General features: G+C 43.2%; 1 protein-coding gene across 1 annotated transcript; it reads right to left on the reverse strand.

Moving 5' to 3' along the window:
• Positions 1 to 5,612: 5,612 nt before the first annotated feature.
• ZMAT2 (zinc finger matrin-type 2) lies at positions 5,613 to 11,500 on the reverse strand. The gene is made up of 6 exons (XM_082621406.1): positions 11,373 to 11,500; positions 10,950 to 11,043; positions 9,614 to 9,737; positions 8,076 to 8,149; positions 7,481 to 7,626; positions 5,613 to 6,823 (listed from the first exon to the last, which is right to left on the reverse strand). The coding sequence occupies exons 1-6, from the start codon at positions 11,388 to 11,390 to the stop codon at positions 6,680 to 6,682; spliced, it is 600 nt and encodes a 199-aa protein (XP_082477532.1). The 5' UTR covers positions 11,391 to 11,500; the 3' UTR covers positions 5,613 to 6,679.
• Between the last annotated feature and the right edge of the window lie 603 nt (positions 11,501 to 12,103).

The raw sequence follows: 12,103 nt of genomic DNA on the forward strand, positions 1-12,103 counted from the left end.
AGACTTATGGTGGTGGTGATCATTTTGTAATGTACAGAAATGTTGAATCACTATGTTGTGTGCCAGGAAATAAAATAGTGTTGTAGGTCAATTATACTTCAAAAACAAACAAAACTCATAGAAAAAGAGGTCAGGTTTGTAGTTACCAGAGGCAGGGGTGGAGTGAGGGGAATTGGATGAAGGTAGTCAAAAGCACAAACTTCCAGTTATAAGACAAAAAAGTACTAGGGATGTAATGTACAACATGTTAAATATAATTAATACTGCTTTATGTTATATATAAAAGTTGCTAAGAGAGTAAATCCTAATACCTTTCATCACAAGGAAAAAAATTTCCGTTTCCTTTTATATTTGTATCTATATGAGATGTAGAAGTTCACTAAACTTATTGTGGTAATCATTTCATGATGTACATAGGTCAACTCATTATGCTGTACACCTTAACCTTATACAGTGCTCTATGTCCATTGTATCTCAATAAAACTGGAAGAAAAAAATGTTTAAGGAAAAAATGACCTGGCTTCCAGGTTCCTGCAGAATGCCAGCGACCTAAATTTGAATCTCTCCACCTATCCTAAAAACAAACAAATGAACAAAAAGGAAAGCTAGGGAATTCCCTAGTGGTCCAGTGGTTAGAACTCTGTGCTTTCACTGTGAGGGGCCGGGTTCAATCCCTGGTTGGGGAAATAAGGTATCTGGTAAGCCATTTGGTGCAGCAAAAAAAAACCCCAAACAAACAATAAAACCACCTATGACTGCAGCATAATTTGGAGACAGAGAATATTATAAACTTCATTTTATATATAAACTGGTAACTATACAAACCAAATCAGCAGATCCAGTTACAAAGCCATGCTACTGAAGAGAGGCCAAGATAGTAAAAAAGATTAGAGAGCGGCAGAATCCTACCAAAGGTGGAAGACAGATAAAGTCACCACCAGAAAAAGAGTCCCAGCTTGAGTGGAGAAATGCTGACAATAGGTCTGAGACTTGGTGGATGAGAGGAATTGAGGACTCTAAAAGAAATTCTTGAAAATGAGACTGGAAACGGAAATCTTTGAAAGGCAGCTTGTCCAGAGGAAAGAGATGATTTGAAGGGCAGGTATCCCTTGAGGGCTTGATAGTGAAGAGAAAGAAGGAAACAAGGAGTGAAAATGAAGACTACCAGAGAAATGAAAAAGAGTCACAAAATCAGAAGACACATCAACCTGGGCTCCACTCGCAAAAAAGTGCCTTCTATTTGGAAAAAATGCACTCCATTCTACCAACAGAAGAGGGCACTCTCAAACTAAGAAACCTGATAAAACACCCAACTGCCTGCCTCATTTGCAATTGCTGAAACTGGAAAGTAGACATTTCAAAATGAACAGAAAATAGTAAGTATAATATTATATAAAGACAACAAAAAAAGAGAATAATTTTTTTTTCAAAACTAACCATGAGACAAGAAAACTCCAACCTGATTTAAATAACCTTAAACAGTCATTTGGTGATATGAAACAATACTGTGAATCAGAAAAATAACTCAGAACAAAAATGGACAAAAACAATAAGATATAAGACAAGAGTTAGTCAAAATCAAAAGAAACTGATCAAAAAGAAAAATCATCTCAGGAAAAAAAAAAAGACTAAATTATAAGATGTCCAAGGGGAAGAGATTTTACTTAAAATACAATAACTGGTTTTGACAGAAGGAATTAAAACAGCCAAGAAAATAAAAATAAAATTAAGAAATCAGTAAGAAAGATCAGAGAGAAAGTGCTAGATAGAGAGGCAAAGAAGGTCCAGCATATATTACAGTCCCTGTAGAAGAAAAACAAAATAATGAAACAGATGTTAGTATTCAAGAAAACTTCTTGGAAATAAAACTTCAATCTACACATCGAAATGGTCTCCCAAGGACCAAAGAAAATTGATAGGGAATGGTCAACTGTGAGGTATCTTAGAAAATCAATTAGATTTGAAAGAAAAAAATCCTCTGGACCTCAGGCAAAACGACCAAATCATTTAGGAAGGAAAAGAAAAGAAGTGAGAACCAAGATTTTATATCCAGCCAATCTGTCCTTTAAGTATCAAGGCTATAAAAAATCAGTATTAAATATGCAAGAATTCAGAATACTGTACTCAGGAGTCTCGTTTGAGGAATTTACTAGAGAATGAGTTTCATCCAACTAATACTCATCATGGTGAGTATTAAATATACTAATAAGTTGTAGATCTGCAAGTAAAATAAAGGTGGTGACAAGGGTGGGAAAAGAGTATGCAAATTGTTTTCTAAAAACAATATGACTCAAACTGGAAGGGAGGAAAGGGAAAAATGGAATAAAATAATTGATCGTTATATAAGTAATAGGAGGGAGTCAAGATAGAGCTGACAAACGAAATAATACAGCCCACTTATGGAAAAGTTATTTGAGGACTTAGAAAAAATACAAGTATAACTGGTAACTATTGGAACAAAAACGCAAACATTACTTAACGTCAAAAGTAATTTTAAAAGTTAAGTGGGGTTTTTCTTGGGGGGGGGGGTAGGTTGTTTTTTAGCACTTCCTTACTTCCTGGAACTACTAGGTGAATCCAAATGCTCTAGGTTCATCTCTGTATTTCCTGCCCCGGTCCTAGCACCAGCCATTTCTCCAACGAACCCTGGTTCCTAGTCGAATGGGAGCTGAACACCTGCTGGAAACCTGGTCGCTATGGTGCTCTCGTCAGAGGAGTCGTCTCAAAATGCTTTCTCGAAGCGGGATCACTGGGAAAATGAAGAAAGCTGGTATAACAAAAGGGATTAATGGGAAAATGAAGAAGGCTGGGACAGCAAAAGGGATTAATGGGAAAATGAAGGCTGGGACAGGGGCAAAAGGACTGGAGAGCGCCCGCGGGTCTCGAACCACTCTCGGAAGAGTGGTTGAATCATAATGCGGTCGAAGGAACCGCTGAGCTATAGCCAGCCCCACTTGAGACTCTGGATTATATCCCCTTGACTGTTGAGAAATACGTACGTCACAACCAACCAACCAGAACAGATACGATCCAGGCTGATTTAGCGTGCTACCCCACCCCCAATCCAGACACTCGGAGAGTGCCCATCTGCCGACACACTGCAGTGAGAAGGACCCAGGTCTCCCCTACCTCTTAGTGAGTTCTTCCGCAGTTGCTTCCGGGCTTATTCCCTCCTACCACGCGGCAGTCACCAGGTCCACCAGTCTCTGGACTTCTGGTCCAGCCTCTACGCTCTCCCGATAACCACACAGGGCCGCTCACTCTGTGGTCTAAACAACTTTCATAGTGCCTTGAGTCAGGAGAGTGGAATCTTTACAAGCTGCTAATTGTTACTTCAGGCCTTATTTTGGAACTTTGCAGCTAAACCCCACAGCTCCTCTCCTAGGTGTTATACAGTTCCCAGGTGTCATATAGTGTCACTCCTTCTGTTACTATTTTTAAAAAATTATTCTAAACTGCATAAAAACACCCTATTCCTTGCACGTATACTGTAAACAGCCACAATTCCTACTTTTCTCCAGGTAACCATGACTACGATTTCAGTGTGTACTCCTCCAGTTTTTTCCCTCAATCTACGTTATTTAACTGTACACACAACATAGTTTTGACTGGCAGGGGTGAAGGGTGGGCTTATTGGGGATTGGGTTGTTGGGTATTGTTGTTACACTTAACAGAATGTCTCGGAGATCTTGTCAGTACATACACTAGATCTAATTCATATATATTGTAATGGCTCCATTATACTCAAGTATAAATATACCAGTTTTATTTTAAATGTTTCACTGTTATAAACATAGCTGCAGTAAACATCCTTGTATGCATATGCACACATAAGCAAGTCTGTTTTTAGGATACTTATATGAGTAGAATTGCTGAATTAAAGACTTCACATTTAAATTTTTGGAGGTTATGGGAGAGATGTGAGAGGCCCTGGGACGCCTGAAGTCACAAAATCTGAAGCCATACAGACCTTTTGTTCCCTAAATACTTTAATTGGCAATTCCACCAGAATGTAAATTCCATGACACTTGGGGTCTTGTTGCCTTGTCCCAGAAGATGCTACCAGGGCCTAGAACATGTTCAGCATCTCAGCACTCACTGAACGAACTCATCTAGGCCGGTCACAGGCATATGACTCAACCAGAATGCAAAATTTCCTTGGATTTTTAGAAAGACCACAAACATCAATAAAGCTTCTCTTCCAGAGTTTGGAGTTCTCTAGGATTGCTCTGGGGTCCTCAATTTCCATCCCATCTCCTTCCTCCCTTCGTTTTTAATTCACCAGCTTGAACCCCTCCAAACACCCATGACCTAGACAGACCCCTTGGAAACTCAAACCACTTGCCAGTCCCAAGAGAATTTAGAGAAAATGGACTTCAGAATTGCTTTTTAGTAGAAATGAGCAGAAGTCAGATTCCACCGGTACCAAAGAGGGGGAAATCGCTTGAAGCCAAGTTGAATTAGCTGCCAGAAGAATGAACACTGAACCACAGAAGGAACTCAGCTCATTGTAACATTCTCTAGCCTGCCTTGACAGGGGGAACAAAAGGACCCAGTTGACTAGGGTAGATTCTTACCCAAGGACCTGTAGAACACATAATCCTGCCAAGGAAAGCACCAACTAATATGTCTGCAACTGGCCAACAAATATTGTATGAGAAATTTTGAGCCAGTCCTTGAACCAGTAGATAAAGACACATTCAGTGTTTCCATTGGCAAGATTCAGCATCAGAAATAAAATTAGGCAGGGAATTCCTGGTGGTCCAGTGGTTAGGACTCCGCTTTCACTGATGAGGGCTCAGGTTTGATTCCTAGTCAGGGAACTAAGATCCCACAAGCTGTGCAGCACGCTGCCTCTCACCACACCCCCCCCCCCAAAAAAAAGAAAAGTCGGCAAAAGAGATGCCTAACAGCAAGGGAATTTTGCACAGAAGTCCAAAGGAAAGAGTATGGTGCTTTGGGGGACCCATAAGTGGTTCAGATGCTACATAAAGGTGTCCAAAGGGCCAGATAAGGCAGAAAATGTCAACAAGCCATATGGTAGCAGCCTTGTTAGTCCAAGCAGAGCCCACTTTTCAAGGAACAGAAGCAACTAAAGTTGTTACAGAATTCACCTGCTTGAAGCTTGTGTAACTACCATTTGTTTTTTTACTTTAAGGAACTGACTTTTTTTTTCCGTCTGCATCCCTGGGGCCTGGCACAGTATCGGATCTAGGGAACATCAAAGTTGTTTTTGCTTTAGTTAGCCAGTCTGTACCTTCTAATTCTCAAGTTAGACCCAACTTGAGGCAACGCAGCTTCTCAATATTCTCAGTGGGGCTAGTAGGGGAGGAATTATGCCCCACCCCCCTGCAGGGACACAGACATCTTTCATTGTCATAACTTGGGGAGAAGGTGCTATTGGCAACTAGTGAGTAGAGGCTAGAGGTACTCTAGACACCCTACAATGCACAAGGGAGCCTCCACAACAAAGAGTTACCCAGCCCAAAATGTCAACAGTGCAAACACCGAGTAACCCTGTGCCTAGCCTAACTGCAGAGAGTTAGGAAAACACTAAGTTTTCAACCCTGAGCTCTGCTGTTCCAGAAACAGAAGATCAAAGGAGGCTAAAATTACAGGAAAAGTTATATTCAAACTCCTCCAGACACAGATCACATCAGAGTAAAGTATAACTCGTGTTGAAGGCACCTAGAAAAAAAGTGACAGGGCTCAAATGAAGGGAGAAGAATAAGTATGGGGAAGAATAAACAATACACAGGGAAAAATATGGGATGTTTCCACCAAATGTGAAATAGGCCCAGTCAATGCTATTTATTATACATGTTGAACAGCCTCTGAGACCCAAGGGCTCTCATATGAGGTTTTCTCCTTTTTCTTTTTTGCATCAAACAGGTTCTTCCAAGAGCCTGCTTACAAGGAAGACAAAAACAGAGTAATCCTCAATAAAATGAAACAAATAGGAAAAGCTAAACAGTTTACATATGAAGAACAAAGGTTAAAAAACTCACCGGACAAAAACCACACCAAACACTCATCCCATTTAATTTCCTGTTACATGCTCTGAGGAAGCTGAGAACACCAGGCCCCAAGGCAGCAATGCTCCTGAGGCTCTAGCTTAGGCTCCCTCTATGTGACAGTTTCATGCATACGCACCCGCACATACCAATGACCCAGGCAGAAGTACACATGCATGCACAGGTGGCCGGAGAACCATGGGGCAGGACTGGGGGAGAATGGCAAAAGGAGGGGCCAGTCAAGGATATGTTATCAACTGGAAACTGGGGACCCAGAGAACCCTTCTGCTGTAGGCTAAGCAAGAGTAAAAATTAAAACAAAGGCAGAACACAGGGTAAATGTAGGAGGCTCAGATGAGATGGACAGATGAAGAGGGAATGCAAGGGGAGTTTCGGGAAAGCAGCCTCAGAAGAGGTGTTTTTTCTTTATTGGGAACCCAGATGATCAGAGGTCCTCTGTCTCCAGTGAAATACTGAGGCTGAAGGAACATGCCACAGCACATTCCTTTGCATCCTGTGCTCTCTCCCAAGGTAGAGGGAAACCACAAACACCCACCCTCTAGCCCTCCCCACTGCCACTCTTAAGGACTTTCCCCAGTACCTCCCAAAAGATGACGCCCACACACACAAAGTTAGGCCTGGCAAAAAGCCAAGCATAGAAAGCCTCAGTAACTCTTCTTGGTGGAACCAAAGCCAGAGAAGCCCATCACAGCTGCCATCTCATCATCCTCCTCAAATGTCAAGTCCTCCTCAGCCCTCCTTTTCTTCTCCTTCTGTTTCTCTTTCTTGTAGGCTTTGGCCTTTTCCTCCTAGAAGGGAAATCACTCAGAATCAGTTCAGACTCGTGAGCCAAATGTTGAAAGAGATAGGTGAGCTTCCTTTCTATCTTTAGAATAACATAATTAAAGACAAGTGAAATTTTAAGAGCAGAGGAAAAGCCACAGTAAAGTTCATAAGGCACAAGAAAGAGAAGTTTTAGCCTGTGGAAAGCATTTCTCAATCCTACATCCCAGTTCATCTCTAGTTCTTAACAAGGTGATGGGAGTAAAGCCACATAATAGGAACTAACATTCTGGGGCATATAGTACAAGCCAGGAACTGGTCTAAGTGCTTTATGTACATTGTATACTAAGATATTGAATATGGGGAAACAGAGGCACAAAGAGGTTATATAGCTTGTCCAAGATTCACAGCCAGTATGTGAAGGAAACAGAATTCTGACCCAGTCAGCCTGGTTCCACGGGCCTGCTGGGGACTAGTTGCATTTAATTAATCACTCCTGTAGTTAAAAAAAAAAAAAAAAAGTATGGCCCAGAGAGTCCAGAAAAAAAGGATAGGTTTAGAGCCATTTCCTTCAGGTTATGAGAGTCCCAAACAAGGGCTATAAATGTTCCCCTTAATGTACAGAAATTCAGGAGATACAACTCTCCTCTGGGGATGGGAGTGGAATGAGGAAGACAGCCTACCTCTTCTCTGAGTTCCTTCATCCTTTCCTCAAAATCATAATCTTTCTGCTTCTCTTCCATCTTCTTCTTGTTGACTTCAAAACGTTTCTTCACCTGATCCAAAGTGGAACGTTCCACACGCATAGACATGCCCAGGTTTCGCTGATCTGGGTAGGGTCAACAGTGAAGAAGGAAAGGTTGTTAAGACATCCTAAGTCCCTCAAAAAGTCTTTTCCTGACATTAAAAAAAAACAAAAAACAGACTCATAAAACACACAGTAAAAATAATTAGGGCTAAAAAAAACTTCCCTGGCAGCAGCCCCAGATAACAAGATACATGCAGCTTTCAACTACCCTTACTGAGCAGATGCACACCAGTGGGGACAGCTGGGCCCTGGAGAAGACCATGGTCTGGGCTTGTTGAGAGCTTAGAACAGATACTCACCTCATGGACTCCAGAAACATTAAATAATGAAGTAAAGAATGACCTATGCTGAAGCAACTAGAGAATTCCCCAGACATTGAAAAAAAGAGGCCCAACAGAAACTACCCTTTCCCGCACCCCACCTCCAAAACTCAAATCCAGCCCCAATCACAAACTACCTCCAAGTCTTACGTTTCTTTCCATTAATGTGATCCAGGAAGTTGATGGAGTCTTTCACCACACAGTCACAGACATTGCAATAGTATCTAGAAAACAGAAAGAAATAGCACTATGATCAAATCTGGTTGTAAGGATTTTATCGTTTTCAACCAAAAAACTCATTATTTTTAGGTAACATTTCTTTTTAGAAGAAGCATTCTCATTTCCACAAAGCCTTGGCTCTTGGAAGAGTGTGGCTGCCAACCTCCAAGATGGCCCCCACAATGATCCCACTCTCCTGGTATTCCTACCCTATATAGGTCCTTCCCAATTTGCACCAGCGTTAGTCTGTGTGATCAATAGAATGTATCAAAGGTGATACTATGTCATTTCCAAGATTAGGTTATTAAAAAACATGGATTCTGGGCTTCCCTGGTGGCGCAGTGGTTGAGAGTCCACCTGCCGATGCAGGGGACACGGGTTCGTGCCCCGGTCCGGGAGGATCCCACATGCCGCGGGGCGGCTGGGCCCGTGAGCCATGGCCGCTGAGCCTGCGCATCCGGAGCCTGTGCTCCGCAACAGGAGAGGCCACAACAGTGAGAGGCCCACGTACAGAAAAAAAAAAAAAAAAAAACATGGATTCTGTCTTAGTCTGTTTAGGAGGATCACGTGCCCTGAGGAAGTCACTTGCTTTGTTGTGAGCAGCACTATGGAGCGGCCCATGGAGCACAGAACTGAGGCCTCCAAACCACAGCCACGTGACAGAGCTTGGAAGCAGATCCTCCAGCCCCACTTATACCTCAGATGAATGCAGACCCAGCAGACACTTTGATGACAGCTTTGTGAGAGACACTGAGCCAGAACCACCTAGGTAAACCTTTCCCAGGTTACTTCCCCACAGATACTGTGAGCTATCCATTGTTTTATGCTGCTAAATACTGGGTTAATGTATTAATTTAAATAGCAATAGATAACTAACACAAAGAGGAAGGACAACAGTGGATTTACTCAGAGAAGCAGCTCAGAAAAGTGTCACTCATTGTTATCTGTGTTATGCTCCTGCTGGAAAACCTAACTGGACAGAGAGGTAGTGGTGAGCAAAAAGATGAAGAGTTCTTGTGGGACCCTTCTTCCCAAAGGTTATAGTCTTGGTCTAGGAAGAAGGTGCACAACCAGGAAATCCATAACAGCTACAACCTTTGCAGCCAGTCTGGAACCTCAACCCCCTTTATTCACCATCAACAGCTCCTGGGCTCCATTCTAGCTTCACCTAACTTCTCCCCTAGAAATCTCCTCAGTAGTCCTTTTCTTCATTTCTTCCTCTGGCAGGAGAAAAAATAATCCCTTTTAAGATATTAAGAAGTAGTTACAGTGCTAATATGAAAAAGCCTACAGAGTGACCCCTCTTCGAGACACTATTATGTTAACTTGAGACCTTGGAGGACAATGGATGGAATTACAGGAAACAAGGTTGTTATTCTAAGGCCAGGTACCCTGCTCAACAATTCCTAAAACCAACGCAGTTTATGAGACTTACTGCTGGCTGCAGAGAAACATGAAAAGCCACTCACCCTCCCATCTCAGACTGTGGGGTGGTCTTGGTAATGACGATTGTCTTCCCAAGTTTGGATTCCAGATCCACCTTGTAGTCCCTATGCCGGAGAAGCTCTCGCTTGACTGGCTGCACTGGTTTTCCTGAAATATAATGGGGAAGGAAATTCCTTCATTATTAGAGTTCCTTAACCAGAAAGGAGAAGAAACTCATGAAATCCAAAATCCTGAGGTTTACTTTCATGTCTTTTTGAAACCTGAAGCAAGGGACACAACAGTCACTTCTAGCAGCAGCTAAGGAGCAGCTCAACACAGAAAAAATGACAAGCAATCCTTAACTCTCTACATCTTTCCTCCACTTCAAAGCCAACGAGTCTAAAAGCAATGTTTTTGTTTGTTTGTTTTGTTTTTTGCCGTACGCGGGCCTCTCAGTGTCGTTGCCTCTCCAGTTGCGGAGCACAGGCTCCGGACGCTCAGGCTCAGCGACCATAGCTCACGGACCCAACCGCTCCGCGGCATGTGGGATCTTCCCGAACCGGGGCACGAACCCGTGTCCCCTGCATCGGCAGGCGGACTCTCAACCACTGCGCCACCAGGGAAGCCCCTAAAAGCAATGATTTTTATTCATTAATTAACTGAATTGAAGGGAGGAGTTCTGAATTTTCACAAAAAGCAACCTTTTAAAAGAAGAGTAAGACCACTCAATAGTGCTTTCAAACAGATATCCCAAGCATAAAACAGAAAGGAATCTTCTGAGAGCTGGGAAAACTTTTAAAGGGGGACCAACATTTAGGAAATATCTGTTGTATGTCAAGTACTATTGTACAAGGCACATGAAACCCAAAAGTTAGATTATGCAACGTGGTGTAGAAGCAGAAGAAAAATGTACAGTTTGAAAACAGATGAGAAAATAAGACGTTTCTTTTTATACAGTGGAATCTCTAGGAGAGAAGCACCAACTCCCTGACATTGTATAACGCACAGAGAACAGCACTAAGCGCTAGGTTAAACAATACCATGTTCCCTGCTGCTCTTCAAAAGCAATAATACATAGCAGCAAAATACTTCTTCTGTCACTAGTAAGGATCCCACTCTCTTCTCTGTACTTGAGGAAAGTACGAAATGAGCCAAGCAAAGGTAGGGCAAGGAAGCAGAATCACAGAGCTGGAAAGCACCTCAAAAGCACTTCAGTCCATCTCCTCGCTCTCATACCTGAAGAAACTGAGGACCAGGGAGGCAATGCTCTGCCAAAGGTTACACAAGAAAGGAGGACAGCGCATTTCAACTCCCCACCCACTCTCCAACCATTGCATCGCCTCTTTAATACACTTAGCACTTGATAGAGAAGGCACCCACCATCCTTCTTTTCTCTCTCTTCCGTGAGCCTCTTCTCGGCGAGCTTCTCATATTCATCTTTGTCCCACTTTCGGCGAAAGTCCAAGTTTTTTGTCTGGGGGGAGGAAAAAGCGCTTGAGATTCGTCGCTAATCGTGTCCGGCTCCTGGAAAAACGGAAGCGCGTCCTCGCTGCCAAGGCGGCCCCGGGACCTGGGGAAAGCGAAGCCTCTCCGGACAGCACCAGGAGGCTGAGGTTGCCTCAGGACCCCAACCAGAGCCCTCCCCGATTCCACTGACCCTGTGCCAGTGCCTTACGAAGAAGCTCTTGAACTGGGGTCATTAAATTGCGAGGAGGTGTCGGGAAGTCAATCGGGTGCAGATACTCGGCGCCGAGAAGCCACCCCCGACCCCCCACCCCAAGCCTCCTCACACACAACACCTACCCCACTGCCCGACGCCATCTTCACTGCGAAGTGAATGGGAAGCCGTAAAAAGCCGTAAAAAGCGGCCTTGAGCCGTAAAGCAAGCTTGCCTCCAACAAGCTTAGACTCTCGTGTTCTAAACGAGCTAAGCACTGGAGGGCTTCTAAAACAGGATTGTAGGCCCCGCCCCTGCTCCAAAAATAGCGCATGCGCAAGGACAGTATGAAGCAACACGGAAGTAAGGGCGCCTGGAAACGTTTTTGCCGTGGCTTTCAAAACAAGCGTAGATTCAACTTGTCTTTTTAACCAAAGAGGAAAATGAGATTCGGATCAGTGCTCTCTGATCTAATCTAATTAACTTGCGTGCACTGCCAAGAATTTCCAAACCTTCTTTACGGCTGAAGCGCCGTTATAGGTGCTCTAGATGCTTCATTTACCTGTATGCACTAAAAATATGGCCCCAAGAGCACCGAACTGTTTGTAAAGGCTGCAGCCTTTCCAACGCACATATGCAAAGCGCTTTTTGCAGCTTGTCTCTATCTTGAAGCAATGCTATCAAACTTTGGTTAACTCATTTTTCCTTCAGCTGAGAAACATTAGAGTCATTCAATCTATAGGGCACAGTTTAATCAACATAATGGGACTTGGGAAGGTCGGTCATCAGTAACACTCTAGGGTGAAGAACTCTAGCAGACATCTAACTATACATTGATTTAGTGACGTGACTGTATCTCCAAGTTGGGGGGAAGGGG

The sequence above is a fragment of the Mesoplodon mirus genome (genome assembly GCF_964341445.2).
Source record: "Mesoplodon mirus genome assembly, chromosome: 5".
NCBI classification, from domain to species: domain Eukaryota; kingdom Metazoa; phylum Chordata; class Mammalia; order Artiodactyla; family Ziphiidae; genus Mesoplodon; species Mesoplodon mirus.